Here is a 23,105-nt window from a genome sequence, read left to right on the forward strand (position 1 = left end):
GCCCGGGGCTCATTGTGATTAAATGCTGCGCTCACAAAGACAGACGCCTTTGTTTCCTTGGCATTTTTTCAAAACAAAAGATTGACCCCCCCTCCCTCCCTCTCTCTCCTCTCATCTTAATGGCCATTGGTATCATTTATTCGCCTCTTCACTCGTTCCTCTGAAGCGGATGTGAATTCGCTTTCATGTTGTTGTGCAGCGTGACAAGAGCGCATGACGGGACTTCTCTTTTTTATTTTTCATTCCTCTCTCCTCCCTTCTCCTGCTCTTGCCATACAGTATGCAGTCTGTCTGAAGCCCTCAGCGGACTGGATGAGAGGCAGATGCATTTCCCCCGCATCCTCTCTCTGATGTGTGGATGATGATCTGTTATGTAAGCGGCAGCTCTCATGTAAGCCATTCTATTGCCGCTGATAAAAAAGGGAGAGAGAGAGAGAGAGAGAACAGAGGAAGAAATGAAAAGGAAGAATGGGAATCTCTCCCATGGTCCACCGTGTTCCCTGTCAATGCGCATTGTACCCTCATTCTGTCAGGCAGCCTTTGTCTCGCGGAGCATTAATCAGCAGCCGTTTCTGTCACTTCTGCTGTGAATGCGTCACGTTCATCCAGTTTCGTGCAGGACAGAGATCCCATTCTTGGTGTGAAATGGAATGAATTCCTCATCTGATGATAACGGAAAACAGTGTGTATCCTTCGAAAGCGAATGGATGTACACTGACAAAAAAAGAGAAAAATTGGTTCCACTCGCCACATTTTTTTTATTATTACATAGTGGACATGTTAATTGAAAACTTCACAAAACAGCTCTCACTGAATGTGTTATGAGCTTTGACAGTGCTGGAGTCTGCAGTCTAAAAAAAGAAAAACATCTTTTCTTTCTGCTCCTGAATTTTAGGCAGAAAAGCCTCAGAACTGTATTCTTTGGTTGGTGATTTCTTTGGTTTTGTGGGGGTGTTTTCATCCGCAACAGGTCGTCAGTCATTGATTTATCAGGTGTCCAGGAAGTTAGACAAGACGCACCAGTCACAGGTGTTCCACCCAGACCACAGCACGACTCAGGATTACACAATGCAAACTGTGACTATGGCCTGAGTACAGTCAATGGCAAATGCATATGGGGGGATTTCAAAGCTAAATGATACTGACAAAATGAGTGTTACATTTCACTCATTCAGTCTTCAGTGTTCAGACTCAGTCTTTGTCGTGTTTTTGTATCAACTTTTTTATTTGACTTGGAAAATTAACTTGGAAGCACCGAAACGCAGAGGCACATACAATTTGGTGGGCATGTAGCCCCACTAAGCAAATGCAGAGAGAGAGAGAGAGAGAGAGAGAGAGAGAGAGAGATCCAAACACAAGCCTACAGACATAGACCCACATACACACATATTCACAAATAGGCACAGGCACAATGGCAGTGGACACATTTTTACGCACACACACGCACGCACACACACACACCTTGGCACATTGGCACTCACACATGCACACACACACACATAGGCACAGTGGCAGTGCACACAGGTTTTTACAGACACAAACACTCATATAGTGGCACACACACATATATACTCACACACACATTCATTGAATTATGAAGTACTTTGAACAGTACATTACATCAACATGTGGCCATATTATGTACCGCTGCAGCACATCAAGTTTTTCTAAAAGTGTGAGAATGTGTGTGAAAGAGCAAGTGAATGTGAAATGATAAAGTGACAACTTTCAGTGAGACCAAGAGTACTGTGATCAAAATTCTTAAACGTAAAAATTGCAGCTCTTCAGTTGCACACAGAAAACTGGTTATTCAGGTCTTCACAGTAAAAAAGTTCTTCATCTGATCAGTGTAAGATTCAAAGCAGAACCTTCAGCAGCACTTCTATAGGTATGAGTGTAGAACCGTTTTTCAAGAGTGTTAAGGAAGGCTTATGTTGTGAATGACCATGTGAGACTGGTATGTAGTTATGGGACATTCCTGCCCTGAGTCAGCTCGGGTCATACGGTATGTTTCCCTGTAGGACTGAGGTGACCTCTCACATTCAGCATCTTAACTGTGAAGTGTGAACAGTGCTGTGTGTGTGTGTGTGTGTGTGTGTGTGTGTGTGTGTGTGTGTGTGTGTGTGTGTGTGTGCGCGCGCGTGAATCTGCGTGGATGAGAGAGTGTGGGTGCATGCGTATGTATGTTTGTGTGAATGTGTGCTATTTTTAGTGATACCAATTAATTTGTTCTTTGGTCAGTGGGTTCGTTTACTTGCTATTCATATTTGCTATTGCATTTGCATACACTAGAATAAAGCTTATTTTACAGCAGATGGGTCATTGTGAAGAGTACCATACTGCCCGGTGCTTCATCACGTTTATGTTTAAGATGGCTCTCATTTGTTGGAAAAGGTTGCGCTCGAGCTCACTCTCCGAACTTGACATTTAGATGAGGTTATAGTTTGTTCACTCTCCGTCTAGCTGCTGTGGGTCAGCCTGCGCTTGTATGTTGTCGGGTTTGCTTTTTCGCATGGTATGGGTAGGAGGAGCCGGTTTCCTGTGATTGTCTGGCTCTCCTCTCTCTCCCTCATTTCTGTGAAGTTGCCTATGAAAGCCTGGGCTTGTACGGAGCGCTGCCGAGGGTAGACTACTGCTGTGAGAAAAGCTCCGACACACAACTCTCCGGCTACTACGGTCTTATCTCGCCATTTCCTTACTTCGTTTTGGCGTTGTTTTCCAAGATGACAGAGGAAAAGAATGTTCGACATTTAAAGCTGGTAGGTAATCCCAACCGTTCCCATAGCAGGCTGCGTGTGTGTGTGAGTGTTTCTGTGTGTGTGTCGGTGACCGTGGCTGTTTTGGTGAAGTATTAGTAAAGTGTGTCAAATCCAAACCATGTAACCATTCACTAGTGGAGGAATCAAATAATTATTCCTTAGCTACAGCGGACGATATGAAACGAGAATTGAATAGCATATTAGTATGATAGGTGGATATCTAGTCGTAAACTGACTAGATTATGTTGACACTAAGTTAACCTAATTATAACCCTACCAACTTTTAATAAATCGATTAGTGTTTGTGTATGCTTACGACATCTGAGTGAACCCAGATGATCCAAAGCTGGATATGCGCTCATGTTAGGCACTGGCGCTATGGCAGTCTTGCTTTGGTGTCTCACGCTGGACTGTAGTTACAGCCTCCAAGCAATGGACTTCAGTACATTTTACAGTGGTATTGTAGGCTACCCTCGAGCGAAGGGCCATTTGACTGACGCAACCCATGAACACATTTATTTTAAAACGTTCAGTGAAAAGGGGTTATTGTCTCGAAGAATGTGTGCTCTATCGCCCCGTGACAATGGAATGTGTTCCTGTTTTTGTCTTTTGAAAGGACACTCGTTTAAATCGTAGGTAGCTAAGCCTATTACATTTCACCGATTTGCTGTCACATTTTCGCGAGTCGGACTCACACTGGCAAATTATTAGCAACGTTTTTCATTCTCTCTTCCATATGTCTACTGATGTCATAACCCTAACCTATACTTTGCATTTCCATTACGCATGAAATCCTAATAGCATAACGCTTGCGAAATGAAAAAAAAAGTTTCTGTTTTGTGACCTATGTTTTCTCTGCTGTTACTCGAACCACAGTGGATACACACAAAAAAGCAGGTGTTTCATCTGTCAGTAGATCTGCCAAATATATTGTAGGTTGTTCAAGTTACACATATTATACAGTGTCCCTGCATCCTGCGTCGGTTTAGAGGTAGGGTGTCCATCTAGTTTATTTCAGGATTTTGAAATGGGCTTGGCAAGCTAAGTTGAGATGGTTCTAGAGAATATCACTATTGCCCTTACCTTCACAATTCTTTTTCAAGTCTTTACAGTTGATGTAGGCTACTATGTGCAGCAGACATGATGAAACAGGAGGGACATTTTTGTGTAGCACTGTTTTATTTTATAAAACAGGCCCTATACTCAGTGTAGCAATGTTATATGTTACTAAATAGTAGGATTTCTGATTCTCCGGTCCGTATTTTTAGCATAGGCTATCTCCTCTGTCACAATGTCACATATAACTCTTATTGGTTAGGAATAATTACTCATTATGAATAACCTTGCATGCAGAAACCACTTTCTAAGGTCTATTGATGGCTATTGTTTAAGCAAACTATGTAGTAGCCTACCTCTGAATGTTGCATTTAAGGTTATTTAAATGACATTTAAAGGTTTGCAGTATTTTCAGGGATTACAGAATTGATCTTAAATCGATGTTCAGTCAGTCCAGTTCCTCAGTATATAGCCTGTTGTACATGCAAAGCCATGCATGCCCATTGGCTGGGTCAGACAGGTTATGTACTGTATGTCTTGTGTCCTGGTATCGCCCAGAATCTGCAGAAACACAGCAAAAACAAACCCCACAGCCGGACAAGGCAAGACAGGTCAGAGCCTGCGAGCTGAAGTTAATTTCAGTTACCTGTCATTTCTCATCTTGATTGCATGTCAACCAGACCAGGCAATAGACACTATAGATCAGAATAACAGACCTATATTTATTTATTTTTTTATCATTCATAGTGCTTGTTCTATTTTGTTTTGATTCTTTTGTTTCTTTTTTGGTCTGGGCTACACTGTTAAACCTTTACTCAAAATCCCTCATGGGTGAATGTTAATCAGATGGGTCTCATAATGCCAAGTGAATAGCTTTGTGTTGTGGCAAATGGGATGGCACAGAACATCACAGTACTCCCTCAGAGAGTGTGACCCAGGGTACAATGCCTTATGCTCCTCCCACAAAGATATCACACAGTGACAAAAGCAATGGCTGGAAAGATTTTTTTTTTGTGAGATTTTTTTTTCTGCAGTCAAGGTCACAGAATTGGCAAATACACTTTACACCTTACAGCTGGAGCTTTAGAATAGCAATATCACCCGAGAATAATCTCATGAGTCATGACCAGTAAACCAGTGAACTAAATCTGTTTTGGAGATAGCTCCCTAACACAGAGAAAAAGCAGTGCTTACTTCTAGGCTTAATCTATTACTGTAGTTGTGCGCTGGCATGTTGGGATAGGACTAGTAGGATTATTGCAGAAAGTGTTAAGTCCTTAAATTCTTTCAGTTTGTCATGCCAGCCGTGGGGCAGCTGTGGCCTACTGGTTAGCGCTCTGGACTTGTAACCGGAGGGTTGCCGGTTCGAGCCCCGACCAGTGGGACCGCAGCTGAAGTGCCCTTGAGCAAGGCACCTAACCCCTCACTGCTCCCCGAGCGCCGCCGTTGTAGCAGGCAGCTCACTGCGCCGGGATTAGTGTGTGCTTCACCTCACTGTGTGTTCACTGTGTGCTGTTTGTGTTTCACTAATTCACCGATTGGGTTAAATGCAGAGACCAAATTTCCCTCACGGGATCAAAAAAGTATTTATACTTATACTTATGCCACAAAAGTATTTACTTGCCATGAATGCAGATCCCTTTTCTCCTCTGATCATTTGGATATCTAGGAAGCTTCTAGTTTTCTGCAAACGACAGCAGTTGCCCATTTAAATCACCTTTTAGCATTATAATGTGTGTATGTGTATGACTAGCGCAATAATGCTTTAGTCAGCAATAGGCCATAGGCATTAGTTCAGACCACCAGTATTAACAGATTATTTTGACTGGAAGCCCATCAGCTTTCCAACATCACAGCTTAAATAGGTAAGGATGATGCCTCTTCCTTTTGTCCCCGAACAGTAACAGACTATTGATTTGGCCACTGAGTTACAGCAAGCACAACCTTTAGAGTCAACATAAATCTCAGATTCCACATTTTAAGATCTCAGCCAGCTCACTGAAATGGTTAGAGTATTGATTAGATGCTTCACAATCCCATTCCACCATCACATCCATTCATCCACATCAGCTGTGGCTAATAGGTGTTATTTAGTTGTGTTAAATAACGGAATAGCATTTAGCAGTGCAACGAGACTCCCCATGACCGGAATTCTTATGCTGTTCTTATGCTGACCCATACCTGATGGGTATTGATGAGAGCGCTGTACAAATCCTATTTTCTGTAGAGGAGCAAGGTAGCATACATATCAACCAGTGATCATATGATCAGCCAGTTCAACCTAATGAGCTTGAGCTGTTTATGAATGAGCTTGTGCTCGTTGAAAAACTGTGACTGGAGCTCCAAGTCACGGCTCCATATTACCCATAATGCTTTTTTGTTTGTTTGTCACAGTGGCTCACCATCAGCAGCTTGTCACTGTGGCGCCGTGACAACAGCTTACTCTGCACCTATGGCATCAACTGTCAGCTGCAGCAGTCAAGATATTTCACAGTTCTATTTATGTCTGCGCGCATACTTGGCATATCCGATGGCACTGTTCTGAATCATCCCAATGTCACACACAAAAAATAAGAGACTGTGTACTGTAATCCCACAAGCAGGCATCGCTCTCCACTGCCTGTACCTGATGACCTCACATAGAGCTTCTGCAGAAGGCAGCCGAGGCTACGCATGAAATATAGGGATGAAGCAGTGGCGTTTTCAAGGGCGCCATAATCTAGCTGTGAACTGGAGGGGGACCGTGTCACAGTGCTTTCCCCAAATCCCGAGTGTCCTAATACGTCCTCAAGAAGCATTTTCACACTTCAACCCCACCCTAGCACCCCCCAGCACCTCACCCCCACCCGCCCCACGCCTGCCTCAGCCCCAGTGAGGCACCCCCGCTCTGCAGCGTGTCACGTCCACTCAGCGAGCACTCGCGCTCTCAATCTCTTGCTTGTTTGCACTCTGTCTATTAATTTGGAAGCCAAAGGAGGGGGGAAAGCAGATGGCTTAATTGGATTTTCTGCTTCCCTTGATTTACATTGAAATGCTCCCTGGACTCGGGGATGAGTGGAGCGAGGGGGGCCAGCGACTACAGACAGCGATCCTGCACACAGACACTTGACTCTCTCACTCCCCAAAGTGCCGCTGCTGCTGCTGTGCTAAAGGGGATGTTGGTGGAGGGGGGGTTAGAGAAGGGGGGGGCGGGTTGCATCCACCGGCCCCGAAAAACTCCAGCCGCACTCAGCTTGTTTTAGCTGCACACACACCAACCATGCAGGAAGTGGCCTCGGGGCACCTTGACTCGGCAAAACTCCAAGTCCGGCTACCCATGGTGCTCTCTGTTATTCCACGTCCACTCTTTAAATAGTAATGGGGGGAAAATCACCCATTCATTTTTCATTCATTTTTCATTTTCATTCCATTCACCCGTGCTGCTTGTTAAACATATCCAGCGAGCTGAACAGCCCTGTTTTTCCTGCTCCAGTTTCTTTTTTTTTATGTAACCAACCATCAGTTTGACACTCCCCCCCCCCCTAAAATGGAGCTCGTGCAACAGCTCCGAGGCAGCAGGAAGCCGAGGGGGCCAAAGCCGGTTCCACCTCTGGAACTAATTGGCCTCGTGGCCCCGTGCTGCTTTAGAGGCGGAGGCCCGGCGGGAACGCGGGGTCAGAAGTTTCCAGCAGCAGCCCAGGCCGAGGCGGCTCCCGCTGTGGCGGTTTCGGGACCAGCTGCTGTGTGCTCCTGCAGGGCCTACATGTGCTTCCCATGATCTCACCTGGCACTGGGGCTCATCACTGCCGTCAAACACACACACACACACACACCCGCACACATGCACACAAGACGACACCCACAACACACGCACACACACACACACACATGCACACAAGACAACACCCACACGTACACACTGGTCCATGCACACACCCCTGACCCCAGGCCTTTCCCATGGGAGGAACAGAGAGGGAGAGAGAGAGAGATGGAGAAAGTAGAGAGGAAACAGAGGAAGGGGTGAGGCATGGAAGGGCCTTTCTAAAACAAGCACACAGTCATATGCGTAGGCTCTGTTCTGTGCCGAGAGACTACCTTCATTGCAGCGCATGCAAGCAGAGACCTCAGCACTCAGACACAAATCTGTCAGCAGCTGCGGAGGGAAAAAGAAAGGTGGAACACGCTTTAGAGATGTTTGTGAACAAAAATTAAAACCACAGTGGTCGCACACACACACACACAAACACATAGACACATACATACATACACACACACTCTTAGTTATGACTGTAAACAGTTCAGTTGTTTAAAACCCTAGTGAGGCCAGAGCACTTACATTTGTGGCTTCTGACTGCCTGACTGTGCTCCCTACTGCCAGGAGAACTCTTTTCAGCATTAGTCTCCACGCCTCTGACAGCACTCCAGCTTTAATGAGGTGAGATGAGTGTAAGTGTATTGTGGGAGCCTCAGCCGAGTCATCAGTAAATGTCACCATTTACTTTGGCAGTTTAGCGCCGACTAAACATTTATGATATTAAGCTTAGACAAGCATAACACAGCTTGAAACATTCTTGTTGGCCTAACCTCCCTGCTACCTTATGAATATTTACCTTTGAAAGGAGAGGGGAGATCAAAACTGCAGACCCTCTAGGAAACCAGAAAGATCAAGATCCTGTGTCCAGAGGGGAGTGTCTGAGGGAACAGATGTGGTTTGACCAAGCTAGTTACTGGCCAGATTAACTCGATCAATTGGTAAAAAAAAATAGAAATTGAATTGTGGTCAAGTCAACTTTAATTATATAGCACATTTCACACACAGAGGTCATTCAATGTGCTTCACATAAACACAAATAAAACAGGAATAGCTAATAAAAGCATAGAAGGGCAATAGTCAAAGAATATTTTATAGAATAAGGAATTATAAAGTTGGTACAACATAGAATGTAGATTTAGCATCACCCCTTACCTATGTAAACAAATGTCAGCCAACTCAGAATTGGCAATGGCTTAGTATTATAATAGTACAAATGATTGCATCCGAGCGCACAAGATAATTCATACATTTTGTTGCTCTCGGCACAAGAAAACTTTCATATCAAAGGTTTCATATCAAATGTCATTTCATGGTCTGTGAACTGATGCCTGTCTCTCAGATATTAAACAGAGTATACTAACAACCGCATTATGACTTGCACATCGTGCTCGTCTTGTTATCAAATGGTATGATAACACAAATGATATCTGAAAGGTTTTGTTCTCATCCACTCAAAGGCAGAGACGGCTACTCACCGGTTTCAGACAGAAGCATGGCATTCACTGAAGAGTTTAGTCTCCATTTCTCTGAGCGTCTCTTTTTATATCTTAAAGCACTCTTCAAAATGAAAGCAGCTCATTTGCATGCATGAGACTAGAGAGAAGCATGAAAGTGATCTCATCACTGCGATTCTTAAGATGCCCCTCATTGAGAGAGAGTAATCAGGCTTGCCTCCAACCCAAAGCCCCCAAGAGCTTCATCAGTGCTCGCCCTGCATTTGTTTTTGTGCCCCCCCCCCGCCCACCAAATTCCACCAGGATTGCACAACACCAAACCTGTGTGCAATGCTGGATGAAAATAGAATGGAATGCAATCCGAGAGAATGGCTGCAACTGTTTAGCCCCACATGCAGAACATGTCAGTAAAGGAAGACTCCACTCCAGCATCCACCACCCGTCTCCATCTGGCATCACTCACAACGGGACATGAACCCGCATGACCTTTGTCAGTTTTGTTAACGGCCTGCACAAACTCACACCTGGGGGAAGTAGACATGTTTACTTTGGCCGGCAGTAAATATTTTTGCTCGGTTTTGACAGTTGAATCAACTCTGATGCTTTGTGTTTGTTTTTGTTATCGACTGGCCTTTCGGAACCGCCGAGAGATGCCACAAAATGTGTTTGTTTTCTATTCCTGCGTGATAAGAATGACATCACATCCATGAGCTCTTAGCTGTGTTACAGACATTCAGTACAATAGTAGGCATGTACAGCTTAGTCAAGATTACGTGCAACAGAAAACACAATTTTAGTGATAATATGACTATATTGGACAACAAACTGGCAAATATCAAAGGCCACTGTACGAGATGCGGGAAGGGACATGGAAAAATAAATGCTTGACATTTCAATGCACAGAATAGGATCAGGAAAAATCAGTGGCTGCCAAGGAAAACAATGGAGTACTCCCCCACCCCCATTCCTTTAGAGGAAATGCCAAACATTACAGCTGTGTATTAATAGAATCTTCTGACTTTCAGGACTACAGTTGCGTCACGTCTCAGGGGTGAATGGGAATGTGTCCATTTCGTTCTCTGACTCCGTGTATGGATTGATTACCTTGTAAAACTTCAGAAGCACTCTTGACTTATTTGTATATGGCTTTTTGGGAGGTAAATGTTACCTGGGGCGATAGTTGATATTCAAGTGAGGTGCTTCAGTTTTATACCTGGTGAATATATATGTGATCTTCCAGGTGTTATTACAGCGAAGGGGACCTAGTCCTGTTCCTATCAAGGACATTGTAGCCTAAGTTATATCGTGCTCTTCCAGATGTTAACCCTTAAAGGTGTAGGTTTTTGAACATTCTAAGTTCTGCAACAATTGAAGGTTCTAAAATTCTACATTGAATTCAATGAACCCAGATATTCTTTAGAATGTTCATTTCTCAACATTCCCGTCACACCGGTGTGACGCTTCTCTATGAGCAGATGAATGGGAGAGTAACTGCATACTGTCAGTGGATCAGTCTTTGGGTCATTTTAAATATTACATCAATAATTTACACCTTTTTTTACCACTTCTGAAGACAAAAATGGAAAGTGTCTGATAAGAGAACTGCACCTTAGAGGATTCTAAGAAGAGGGTTTTCTGGTAATGGAGATAACTAATGTGCCTTCATCTGCAGCACCCATAAACTCATCTGCTGTCATTTACGGCCTGGCTCTGATCCAGTTTGTAGAAGAATCTTCTCATCTTGTCAAATCTTGTGTCATTTGGAACTTGGAGGCTGCTGTTAAGGTCACGTTAGGGACATGCTTGAGCTCTTCATTTCAGTGTGCTTATAAACAAGTTGATTAGATCAGGTAGTGGATTTTTGATGAATGGACTTTTCATGCTATTTTTCCATTGTGTCAGGGAGTGAGTTTCTTGTTAACAAGGGGATCAGAAAACGCCTGACTAAGTGGATATAAGGAATTGTTGTGAAGGGCTTACCCAATTATTAAGGAGTGAAAATGCATTCCATGTAAGACTTGTTATAACAAATATGTATATACCATTTAGCATGGCCTATTTGTCCAAGTCAATTGTTTGGACCAGTGGAAAGTTCAGGGCACAACAAGGAACTTTGGGGTTCACATTATGTATTCCACTAACACCCTACAGTATACGCGCGTGTGACATCTCAGTTGTTAGATTGCATGCAGCCTCACCCTGGCCATTGGATTTGCATGACCATGGCTAATGCAGTTTGCGAACAGAGTATTTGTACAAAAACCCATCAGGCTGCCACTTACACTGCAGATTAGGCTGCTTTTTCAGAAGGTCGGCACAAAATTAGCATATTTATGGGAATGCTGGCATAAAGGTGGCATTAGTTGCATATTTCCTGTCAACACATTTTTTCCCTGAAAACATGGAAATGAAACAAGTCAAGAAATATTTTCTGTTGGTGCTAGATAAAGATGAAGAGATAAAGAACTGGCATGAAATATCGTCTTCATGCATATTTTTATGCTTACATTGATCAGATATGCATGCCAGCAATATACTGAAATGAATCTCCATAATCTATAAGGTTACTTCCACTCTTCCCATTTACAAAAAACATTCATTTCTTACAATTGTGGTCAATAGGCCAAGTTACCACTTAGCTTGAAACTGGAAAAAGAAGCAAACATCACTGAGAAGGATATGCAGACAATTTTAATCACCTGAAGTTGTGTATCACTATCCACCCCTTAAAATGTGAAGGCCAGTGTAATGTAGGATCATTCTGCTAATTTTTTTGTTTTTGTTTTGGGTATGTTAAAGACGTTTGTTGGAAAGTTGTCCTTTCTTCTATATGGATATAGGGCTGGATAAGATATGGTAAAGCATAAGTAAATGTACTTACTCTGATTTTATAATGTATTTATTATATAGAATATTTTAGTTGCTTGCTTGATATTAGTATCTCATCGATTCTCTCACCAGTCTCTAACTGACATGGTTACCGGTGGATCGCGGTTAGACGGCATTTTCTTTCTGTACTCACTGCGGTTTGAGAAGCCTTTCTCAAAACCTTGAAAACCTTTCATGTTTTGGTGAGAGGCTAGTCACGTTTTATTTATTTGAGCCCTCCTCCAGACAAAGCCCGGGGAAGAACCGTTGCCTGGGTCAGTTGTCCGCATCGGGGACACCCAGCCAGTGGGGTGACACTTAGCAGCTCTCGCTTTCTCCTGGGCGCACAGCGCCTCTTTAAGCCGCGCTAAATATCTTATGAGCTTTTGCGCTGCATTTTTATCCCCTTTTTTGTTCTCACCAGAGCAAATGCACATCAATAATGGAAGAGCTATGGGGTGAAGGGAGAGCACGGCAGCGGCATGTTGTGCGAAGGCATGATAAGACACTGCTCGGGCTAAGAGCATTAGAGAAAAGGACGAGACGTTTGAGGGTATTAACGTTATTGTGTTCAGCACACCACTGGTTCTGGTTTGCGTACATCTGGGGTTCTGTAGGTGCATAGTTAAATTGATGGAAAAAATAGAAAACCAAAGCGTGTTCCTGATTTGAGGAAATCAAAACACTGTGGTAAAAACCTGTGTCCTTATGCTGCTGTTGCCTCTTTCTTCCCTTTTCGTCAGTTTCTTTTTTTAATTGTTTTTGTGATTTCTAAGCTCATCAGCACAACCATCCAACCATGCACCATCATCAAATTTGTAATTCAGGATGCTTAGCTTGAATCGAGTCACAATTGTCTTGTCTGCATTGGGAACTTTTTCGAGTTAAGTAGAAAACTCCTCAGAAAAAAACTCCTCATTCACTCCAGAAAGCAAAGGACTACACACTAGTTCCCCATCATGTTGGCTCCCTCATCACAAGTGTCATGGGCTCTTTGACCTCAATCTCAGCCTGAAGCCAGACATGTTGGTGAAGTGTATTTGCTCAGGGGAGAACGGAAGGCAAAGGCACTTGGGGCCAGGCCCTGGTGCTCGGCTGCCCCGTTAAAGGCCGAGAATGTCGAAATGGAAACCAGCCCAGAATCACCACTGTTTACATTCTATGAATAGAAATTGCATGTTTGATTAAACCAAGCACCGCGTTGGTCAAAGGAAGGGAAGTGGAAACGGCTGAATGCCCGCCAATGTGGCCCCATGTGTTTCAATATTTTCTCTGACAACATTGAGTGGACACTTGGCCCCCACAGTGGAAAACTCAAAATACGGCATGACCCGTTTTAATTTGCTACCTGATCTGAGCTGTGTGCCATTATATAACATTTTTGGGCTGGGACTGGGCTTCGTTTAGGTAGGCGGTTCCTGGGGCATTACTCAGTTTTGCCATTTCTGTTTCCCCTGCCTTGTTTACCTTTTCACTGTGCCAGAGAAAAATGGGATCATATTTGCAGTGGATTTAAAGACTCTCTCTCTCTCTCTCCCTGGAACTGCGATAACCAGCTGAGTGTACTTACTGTTGCACGTCTGTGTTCCTTTGACTCTTTCATCCTCCCTCTCTTTTTTCTCTGTTTTTTCTTTATCTCCTGCTCTTTCTTCCTTAAGACCAAAGCTTTCACACAAAAATAAATACGGTTCCCTACCACTCGACGGAACACGCAGTCTGTGGATGACAGCCTTTGGGTGTGGCGTTCTCCCATGAGACCTGTGGTGGAGGAAAGTTGTCTGAAATGGTTTTCTTAGTCCCAGTGAAAACCACAGCATGTTTTTAACTATCCCCATGAAACTGTCAGTGAGAGCAGCCTGACAACTCAATAGCACTATCACCATATCCACAGTCCTCGGAGGGCAAATCAGCAAGCTATTTAAACAGGTTTAACCTATTAGTATTGTCTCACCCAGCGAGGCCTGCGTCTGACATGGCCATTCGCTTCAAAATGCTTATTTAATTAGCCTTCCAATTCTGTTCCGGTGGAATAATCTAGTAATTTGTAATTAGTGTCCATAACCTTTTGTTCTCATCTGAATATGTGAGGAATGTGTTTTGCATACCAAGAGCTCCAGCGCTGTCCTGACTCAGCCGTGACCTTGCATCTGTTTTTTGTTAACACTTATCAATGTGAGGAATGAGAGCTCTGCTTGTCCCAGATAACTTGAGTGCTTCTTAACAGTTGTGCATATGTTTACTGTCCCAGAGAGCCATAGCACGAAGGAAAGGGAAAAATGGCTCACACAGTCATAAAATACATATGCACAGGATGATTATCTCTGTTTAAATATAGACAGTGTGTCGGATTATTTGTTCAAGGTCATTAGGTGGCAGGGAATGGAGATGCGGCTGCGGGAGTTAACGTAGCCCGTGGTGATCTGCTCACCGTAGCTGATGTTACTGTGTCCTCCAGCCACAGACAAACACACCTGCTCGCATGTCCAGCTCAGCCAACCCCTCCCTCCTGAGACAGGCCTGCCGGTAAACATGCCCCGCAGGCGAACCCGAGCACCACAGCGGCAGAGGACGCGGTGAATCACTGTCACTCACTGCGTCCAGGCGGATTTATTCTCCTGAGCCACTGCGATTCTCACACCACAAACACGTGCAGCCCTCCCCTAAATCCCTCTCAGTGGGATGCGGTTCCATCTGACTGGCCCAGTTTCTCTGTGTGCAATAATTAGCCGCTCATCCAGCGAACCCCCCTTCTCCATCCAGTGGGGAGGTGTTACACGGGGAGCCAGAGGGCTGTTTGAGCGGAATTTGGGGCGATAGGTTGTGAAGGCACGAATGTTTGGCACCCATCCCACCACCAGGCCCAGCTTTGGCTCCAAAGCCAGCTTAAGCTCTCTCCGCTAAATGTGAACTAGCTACAGCGCTCTCTGCTTTTCCTCTCCTAGCGCCCACACAGCCACCACTGCCATTCAAACCAGGGGTCCTTTAGCTCTTCTCCACCCGCCATTGGCAACTGTTTCAGGCAGCTGCTGCCTATGTGATCCCTGTCTGAAACCCACCCATCCAGCTGCACACTGACAGCAGACGGATGACTCAATTACAGCAGCGGGGCTGGGGCGTGGGTCTGACCCGCTGGCCCACCCGTCTCTCTCTCGGGCCGGACACTAATAACCCGCAGTCGTGCTCCCTTGACGCCTCCACACTCGCTCGAACCCTCCTTCGACTTCCTGACAGCCACGCAGTGAATAGCCCGTAGAGTTGCCAGGCTTTTACCAGCCATGTGTGTCGGGCCGGTATATACTGTACGTAGACGGAAGTGTGTGTATGTAATGTGTGTAGGCCTGGGAGGTTAGCTGATAAAACATGTACTGTAAGTGTGTCAAAGCAGCTAATGCCCATATCTCACGTCTTTGAGAGGCTATGAATTCATTGGCATGGACTGTCCTAAAGGATTCCATAAGTACAACAGATTGTTGTTACTTTAGCATCAACTATTCATGCGTGTTGGTGTGGGGATAGCTGGGGTTTAAAAATACGCTGTCTAAGTGGATTTGTGTCCACCTCCCTGAAAGCATGCGTGACGCTGGCCATTTAGTTTTTCAAGGGACGGGGGTCACATCCCCCCACTCCCCATTATTATTGTGCCACAATAATTCAAGGAAGAGCTGTCTGACCAGTTAGTTTTACAGGCAAACTGTACCAATTGTTTGGACAAGGCTAATTGTCATTGTTGCAGGCATGCCATATTCCGCGGTGACGCACACTCCTGTCTGGGGCTAGACGCTGGTGGAGAGAGCCTGGCATCCCAGGGGGATTTTCTTTTGGCTTAAATAAAGCAACAATGAAAACAAACAAAAGCAACTCAAACCAAACATGCACGTTTGCTTTTCTTTTTTCTTTTTTTTTCAGGCCGCTAACCCCAGCCCCCCTTACAAGGCTGGGATTTGTTAGTCGATGACCTGAGAGTTGCTCATAAGCCAAAGAGACACAACAAGCTGTCTTGCTTTTTTGTCTATTAAATTAGCCTGAAATAGCCCCTTTGTGTCTGTGCCAGCCTGTCTCCTGCGGAATTTGCCATGGCATTTCGGTCCATAAGCGCATGAAATGATAGTTCAGCAGTGTGCCCAACTTTCCTATTAAGCTGTGGAATAGAGGTGGCAGTGTTCAGTCATAAAGCCATGAGTCAGCCATCACATTAATTCATTTTCATCTGATTTGAACAAAGTCAACATCAAAGGACAAGTCACACAGTAATCAACATAAGAAAGGATCAAAGTGTTGACTCCCATAAACAGTGTGTGTGTGTTTGTGTGCTTGTGTGCGTGCGTGCGTGCGTGTGTGTCTTTGTGTAACCACATTTGTCTGTGTGTGCTTGCAAGAATGTCTGGAGGTAAACACAAGCAGACACTGTTTGCCTGCCATATGGGGCCTTTTACCTTAATCTGATTAAGTGGAGAGGGGCTTTGGAGCCATCTCTCTTCTGAGAATGATTGCTCCTCTCTCTCTCATCTTCTACACACACACACACACCCCCCCCCATCCCCCCATACACACACACACACACACACACACACACACACACACACATACACGATTCTATTACATCACTCCTCCCCTGGCATCACCAAGGCACCATGACAGTGGCTCTTTAATGAATCCAGTCTATTTACCTTTGGTCACACACGCAGAAAAACTCCATCCCCCTCTCTGCCTATAGATCTTTGCTAATGGCATAGAGTAGACCTGAGCCACTGGGGTCACTGATGGTGACCTCTCATTTAATAGGCCAAGGGCAATGGGGTCAATCCCTCCCCCCTCCCCCCTCTCTCTTATCTCCCCCCTCCCTCACCTTATCAGATGGAGGTAATTGGGCCTTTAGTGGCCAGTGGCGGCAGGTAGTGGGGAGGTAGCCAGTGATAAAGAGTTGCATGAAGCGGCTCCATAAATCACTGCCGATGCCAAGGTGAAAGTTAAAGAAGGACACAGCCGCCTCTTATCACAATCATATCTGCCTGATTGCCTCCAGGACATTATTTATTTTCTCCTCTGGCCAGTAATGAATGTTGTTCCCCCCAAACACTTACTCATCCAAACCTCTAATCTTAAGGCAGTCTGAAAGTTGGATTGGACAATTTGTGGCTGTGCTTACTCTTCTTGAAGTCAATAAGTTGTTTTCCTGCAGCTTTGTGTAACCAGTGTCCTTGTGTGTGGGTGAAGGTAAGAGAGAAGAGAGATGAACAATTTCTTACTCTTCAGACATTCTGGTCCGTTTAATCTCCCTGACATTACAGCTCTGTGTGTTTGCCCTACAGGCACACAAACTAGAACATCTGAACCGATAGATAGATAGATAGGTAGATAGATACATACATACTTACTTACTTATTTACTTACTTACTACTTACATACTTCCTTCCTTCATTCCTTCACTACAGGCTATGATTGCCTTTCATATGCTTTCTTGAACTGAATTTGCACAGCTAAATGATTCGTAACACTGAGAAGCCATGAATCTTTTCAAAAGCAGCCCAGCTAAATAGTCACATTGGTGTGGGCACAAGCACAAGAATTTCACATATCCCTTTGGATACAGTTGAGCAGAAACAAATGAAGTCCTTTCAAAAAGGGTCATCGCAAGCTCTTCATCTTGCATCTCTCTCTCTTCCATTCTCTTTGCTGCTTTCCACTTCCCTCTCTTTCTGTCTCTCTGTCTCTCTCTGTCTGTCTCTCTCTCTCTCTCTCTCTCTCTCTCTCTCTCTCTTCTCTCTCTCTCTCTCTCTATAAATATTGGAAATGCACAGTGATGGGTCATAGCTCAAGCCCTTTCCTCTCGTCGTCCTCCACCGAGCGCCTGGTCTTGAACAGGCTGTCTGGGCATGTTCCAGGGCAGGGCAGGGCTGATTAGACCGGGGCTGGATGTAGGGTGAGCCAGCCACAGACAGGCTGATTTATGCCTCTCCCCTTCAGACCCATTCATATCCATCAAAGCAGAACCACACAAATCAGCCAGACACTAACTGGAGCAACAAGCTTGTGCTGACTTCTGGGGAGAAAAATCTGATGGGGATGAAAGAAAAGGGAAGGAGTGCAGTTAGTCTGCCCAGATAAACATATTTTATATGTGTGTGATTTTCTTTATCTGTTTATCCATCTGCCCTTCCACGTGCTTCTGTGTCCCTGTGTTCTGTGGTGGGGAATGAGCATTTGGCCTTACCGACTGGCTGCGTCTCTGTGGTCATGCCTTGTCGACTTCCTGTGTCTGCAGAGGTCACTGTAAAGGTCACTGCTCTGGTCCTGCGTGTTTCGCCCCAGAGACTGAGCCCAGCCAGAGCACAGCTGGTCCTCTGGTCCTCTCACTGTCAGGACATCGACAGCATCTGCAAGTTACATGTGTCGGTTTTCCCATGATGCTGAAACAACTGTCAGTGTGTGGATGTGTTGTGTGTTGTGTTGCGCCTATCGTGAACTAACCCTTTGTCAGATGTGCGGCTTTTCCCCAAACTAGTGGATTATGGTCGGTGTTCTTGCTGGGCACGGTGCTGCATTGACTTTTCTGTATGCTACTGCAGTTACGTTGCACACTGAATAGCAGGCAAGCTAAATTTATGGCAGAGAAATGGATCGGATGTCATTCGTCAATTAGTAGCAAGTTAAAGTCAGCAATTCTGGGTGATGTCACGTCACAAAACACCAATAAAATACCAGAGAACTCACCAAGTTTTGGCTAAATGAGACCACTGGAATGAGCCCCACAATCTGACGTGTGTGTGTGTGTGCATGCGTGTGACTGGCTTGGCACTAACCCCCCGGTCCGCTGTTTGCCGTGCAGGTGACTGACCAGCTTCTGTGGGATTTGATGTCGCCTTTAGATCGGCCCAACTGAAGATGGAAACACTGGAGTCCGAGCTGACGTGCCCGATCTGTCTGGAGCTATTTGAGGACCCCCTGCTGCTACCCTGCGCCCACAGCCTGTGCTTTAACTGCGCCCACCGCATCCTGGTGTCGCACTGCTCCACCAGCAAGCCCCTCGAGTCCATCTCCGCCTTCCAGTGTCCGACCTGCCGCTACGTCATCACGCTGAACCACCGCGGCCTGGAGGGCCTCAAGCGCAATGTGACGCTGCAGAACATCATTGACCGCTTCCAAAAGGCCTCCGTTAGTGGGCCCAACTCGCCCAACGAGAGCCGGCGCCCGCCGCGGCTGTCTCCCCACAGTGTGAGCGCCCGCGGCAGCCCCGCTCTCACCAGCAGCGTCAGCAGCGTCACGAGCCCCCCGCCCTCCACCCTCGCCATGTCCCTGGAGCATCAGCATCAGCAGCAGCAGCAGCAGCAGGTGGTGCAGCAGCAGCACCTGCGCCCCCTAGTGGGCTGCCAGTTCTGCGAGCAGGACCCGCCACGGGAGGCCATCAAGACGTGCGTCACCTGCGAGGTGTCCTACTGCGACCGCTGCCTGCGCGCCACCCACCCCAACAAGAAGCCCTTCACCAGCCACCGGCTGGTGGAGCCCGTGCCGGACACGCACCTGCGCGGCCTCACCTGCCTCGAGCACGAGAACGAGAAGGTGAACATGTATTGCGTGGTGGACGACCAGCTCATCTGCTCGCTCTGTAAGCTGGTGGGACGTCACCGCGAGCACCAGGTGTCCTCGCTGAGCGAGCGCTTCGACAAGCTCAAGGTTAGTCTCTTATTTGTCTCTATCTCGCTTTTCATCCTGTCTCTGCCTGCTGTGCGCACACACACACACACACACACACACTGTACAGTACATCTCCAGTGCTAGGCTGCTCCTCGTACCCTGTAATCTCTTTAAAGTCTATCCTGACTGCAATGCAGTTGAAGTTACGAGCAGGCTAGATGTTACAGGTTGATAACATACAAAAGGGAAACATTTCCAGAGAACTTTTCCTCGGTCATACCAGTTGAACAGGGGTAGTTTGCTGCAGCATGAGTTTGCTATTCAGAAAACAAATGCCCCGTTGGGACTGCTCTACTCATTCCCTCACCAAGCTATGTTTATACAGTTGTTGAGAGACATATGTCTGCCCCCATTTTTCTGATATGTCCTTTCATCCATCTTTCATCACATCACCTCTGCTTCCTCACCCGCATCCATTGTTCTCATCCATCCTGTGTAAGGCTGCGCTAACAGCTAAGCTATATTTAACAGCAGCAGAAGCTACGACCACCACCGTCACTCTCTGTGTGTGTGTGTGTGTGTGTGTGCGTGCGCACCCCACTGAAGCCCAACAGGCCACTGGCCAGCTGCTCTATTATAATAGTAGATGACTCCGCACTCCCCTAAAGCTGGGCCTCTGTGGCTCTGTTCAGCATTGAAGCCCTGTGCTGAGCCGACTGCTGAATCAGGTGGAACAGGCGGGAAGACAGGAAAACGCGAAAAGAGTGACGGAGAGTGGCGGAGAGTGGCGGCGGCGGCTGGCCGGAGCTAATTCTCACCGCAGACTAACGCTGAACCTCCCACACTCTGCTCTCTAACCCGGTGCGGAGCGGAGAAGGTCGTCTCCCGGCCCCCACTCTCCTTTCTATTCACGAGATTACCGCACCGTCAAACAATCAGAAGAGGCAGGGTGATATTTCATGCAAGTGAGGCACTCCACATTTGTTCTTGGTTCTTTGTTTCATTTCTTTTGTGGATTGAGCGTAGGGTCAGTGATCTGTGCGCATAGTTTCACAGGGATCATATTCCTATTATGTGGACAATCCCTCTTAGAAATTGAGTGACAAAGGCGAAGCAGGTTAAAAGCAGTGGCTACATGCGCAGGTTGGTTCTCACAGGGAGGATGGGGTGTTGTGGCGGGGGGTGTCTTATGCTGTATATGCTGAGGATACAGAAGTGCATAGGAATGTGTATACAGTATGTGCTGCAGGCTGTCGATGCTGTAAAGGCAACTGAGTGGTCGCATATGTGCATGTGATCCCCCTGTGATCCCACACTCTCCTTTGTTTGCCTCGAAAATCCCCGAAAGAAGGAAATTCCAATCATTGATGTGCCCCCCCCCTCTCCTCCACACACACCCACACATACTCACACACACACCCACAGCCTTTGAGGATGTGAACGCGGCCACAGTCTGTGTTAAATGGGTTGGCATTGTGTATCAAAGAGAGGAAAGGCAATACCTGAGAAAGTTCCACTTCTTCTGTCCCAGGGACTTCCCTGGGGAGGAGAGAGTTGACTGTAAACACAAGCATTACCACATGTGGATACGTCATCAAGGGCGCCTTGGAATCAGAGTGGACTTAAAAGATTACCATAGCCTATGGGGGTACACTCGGATAAATTGGCCTATACACTCATTTTAATCAACAGCGAGTTTTCTTTGCTTGAAAGAGCTTTAGAGAATTTTCATACATTGTGTAGCAGCATCATCAATGATGGGAAACAAATGAAATTTTGTGATGTTCGTGATGAAAAATCTGTTTCATTTGTCATGACCATGTTCTCTGCGTTCCATGGACTGAAATGTCATTATGTGTACATTTCAAACATATCCGTGGGCCTTCATACATAAGGAGACTGTGTGTGTCACATTTAATCATGTTTCTAGTGTACTTGTGTGCAGTTGTGATTTATCTGGCTTAAATTAGGGATAGTATAATGTATATTTTATGTAAATATTTGTTCTCATTTGTTTTTATATGTTTTGTTTTGAAAGAAATGTAATTTGCTGTTTAACCATCATATTATGGATGGTTTGCATAAGCCTGTAGGGTAGTCAGTCACTACGTAGTCACTGAGGTAGTCTCAGCCAGTAAAATGAACAAGCCATGTAACCATTACCACATATCAACCGTGCATGTGCTACACCAATATTATCCTATCTGAACCACACCATTTACTAAATTCTGATATTTTTTTCTTACTGAAGGTTGTTGTTTACATCATCTGTTTGGATAGAAATTCCTTTTTTTCTAGTATGAGGATTAGTAGTCAATTCAGCTTTGAAATCATGAGGGTATTTCATGTTTTGATTCATTTTAATCATTCATCTCAGGGTAGGTGCAGCTCTGTTCATTAAACCAATAGCCAAATCAACCGACATTCATTTTATCCTAGTATTTGAAAGAGGTAATTTTTTAGCATGTTCTTCGTCTCTCGGAAAATGTCTACTGCCGCAACGTCTCTTTCTCTGCTGCGGCAGCTAATTTGAATGTTCCCCAACTGAAGCTTTGAACTTCACTGACTTTGAACTCCCAATCCACAACCTGAGGAAAGGGGATCTGCAGCCGGGCTTAGTTCAGCAAACTTTTAATCGTCTTCCGTCTTGACAGAAATGCTACCAGTCATGTATCTTATTTGTAAATAATCTATGGGGAAAAGGCCATTGGTTTGTGTGGCACCTCAGACACACATACAGCACAGGCATAGGAAAACACCCTGAAACGTGTGCACATGAAAACACATGCATTTCACGCATACACAAACCGCATAAGCTCATTCTATGAACTGCCACTTCAGCTCTGCTCACTGCGCATAGAGAAGAGCTGCATTGATAGACAAGGAAGAGTTAGACTTGTTAATGATGTCTACTTGAGTACAGTAGGGAAGTGTTCATGTGGGTACTCCTTCCAACATCTATCTATAAATTACAGGAATGTCTGTCTGTCTGTGTGTCAGTGTGTGCGTTAACTGCATATCTGTCAAACTGTTCATCCAATTGATTTCAAACTTGGCAGGTGTGACGCTACAGGCAGGAGTAAGTGCAGTGTCAAGTGTGACGTTGTTTGGATAAGAAATGCAAAAGATATCTGTTAATATATCGTTAAAAGAAGCAAACAATAGCTTTGGCCCACCACTCTCACACACACAGCACTGTAGGCTACCAGAGAGGAGACAAGCGAGGCTTTGGCAGATGTGAATCAGTGTAGGCTACACGTGTACAAAGTTAAGCGGGTGCAGTGCCAGATGTGTGGATGATCATCATGTCTGACCTCAACAATAAAGACCCCCTGTATGCGGTTTGCTTCCATAAAATGATTCCGCAGATTTGGAAGAACACGCCAACAAACACATTTCAAACACACTATTCAAAACAACGTAAAAATTATATGCAATAAACTGACACTTCAAATTGCCAAGGCTACTTTGGACTGAAGTAACTAACGACAATTCCGATTGCAAGGTCCCAAATTGAAACTAGCGATAATGGTCCCGAATGCC

General features: G+C 45.4%; 1 protein-coding gene and 1 long non-coding RNA gene across 6 annotated transcripts in view; one reads left to right on the forward strand and one right to left on the reverse strand.

Annotated features, from left to right (window-relative positions):
* Window positions 1-23,105, forward strand: part of mid2 (midline 2) — a 102,863-nt gene that overhangs the window by 35,979 nt on the left and 43,779 nt on the right. For 2 of the 5 annotated variants that reach the window (XM_048230757.1, XM_048230761.1), the window contains exons 1-2: window positions 1,518-2,759; window positions 18,757-19,601. In XM_048230757.1, the coding sequence (XP_048086714.1) occupies window positions 18,813-19,601 (789 nt within the window). In that variant the 5' untranslated portion in view covers window positions 1,518-2,759; window positions 18,757-18,812. Of the gene's footprint in view, window positions 1-1,517; window positions 2,760-18,756; window positions 19,602-23,105 lie in introns of those variants that run through there. The other 3 variants (XM_048230758.1, XM_048230759.1, XM_048230760.1) reach the window with 3 other exon arrangements.
* Window positions 7,043-9,267, reverse strand: LOC125286066. Its single transcript, XR_007192126.1, has 4 exons — window positions 9,084-9,267; window positions 8,405-8,486; window positions 8,131-8,219; window positions 7,043-7,947 (listed from the first exon to the last, which is right to left on the reverse strand). It is a non-coding gene; the product is annotated as an uncharacterized LOC125286066 (long non-coding RNA).

Source organism: Alosa alosa, chromosome 21, assembly GCF_017589495.1.
Source record: "Alosa alosa isolate M-15738 ecotype Scorff River chromosome 21, AALO_Geno_1.1, whole genome shotgun sequence".
NCBI classification, from domain to species: domain Eukaryota; kingdom Metazoa; phylum Chordata; class Actinopteri; order Clupeiformes; family Clupeidae; genus Alosa; species Alosa alosa.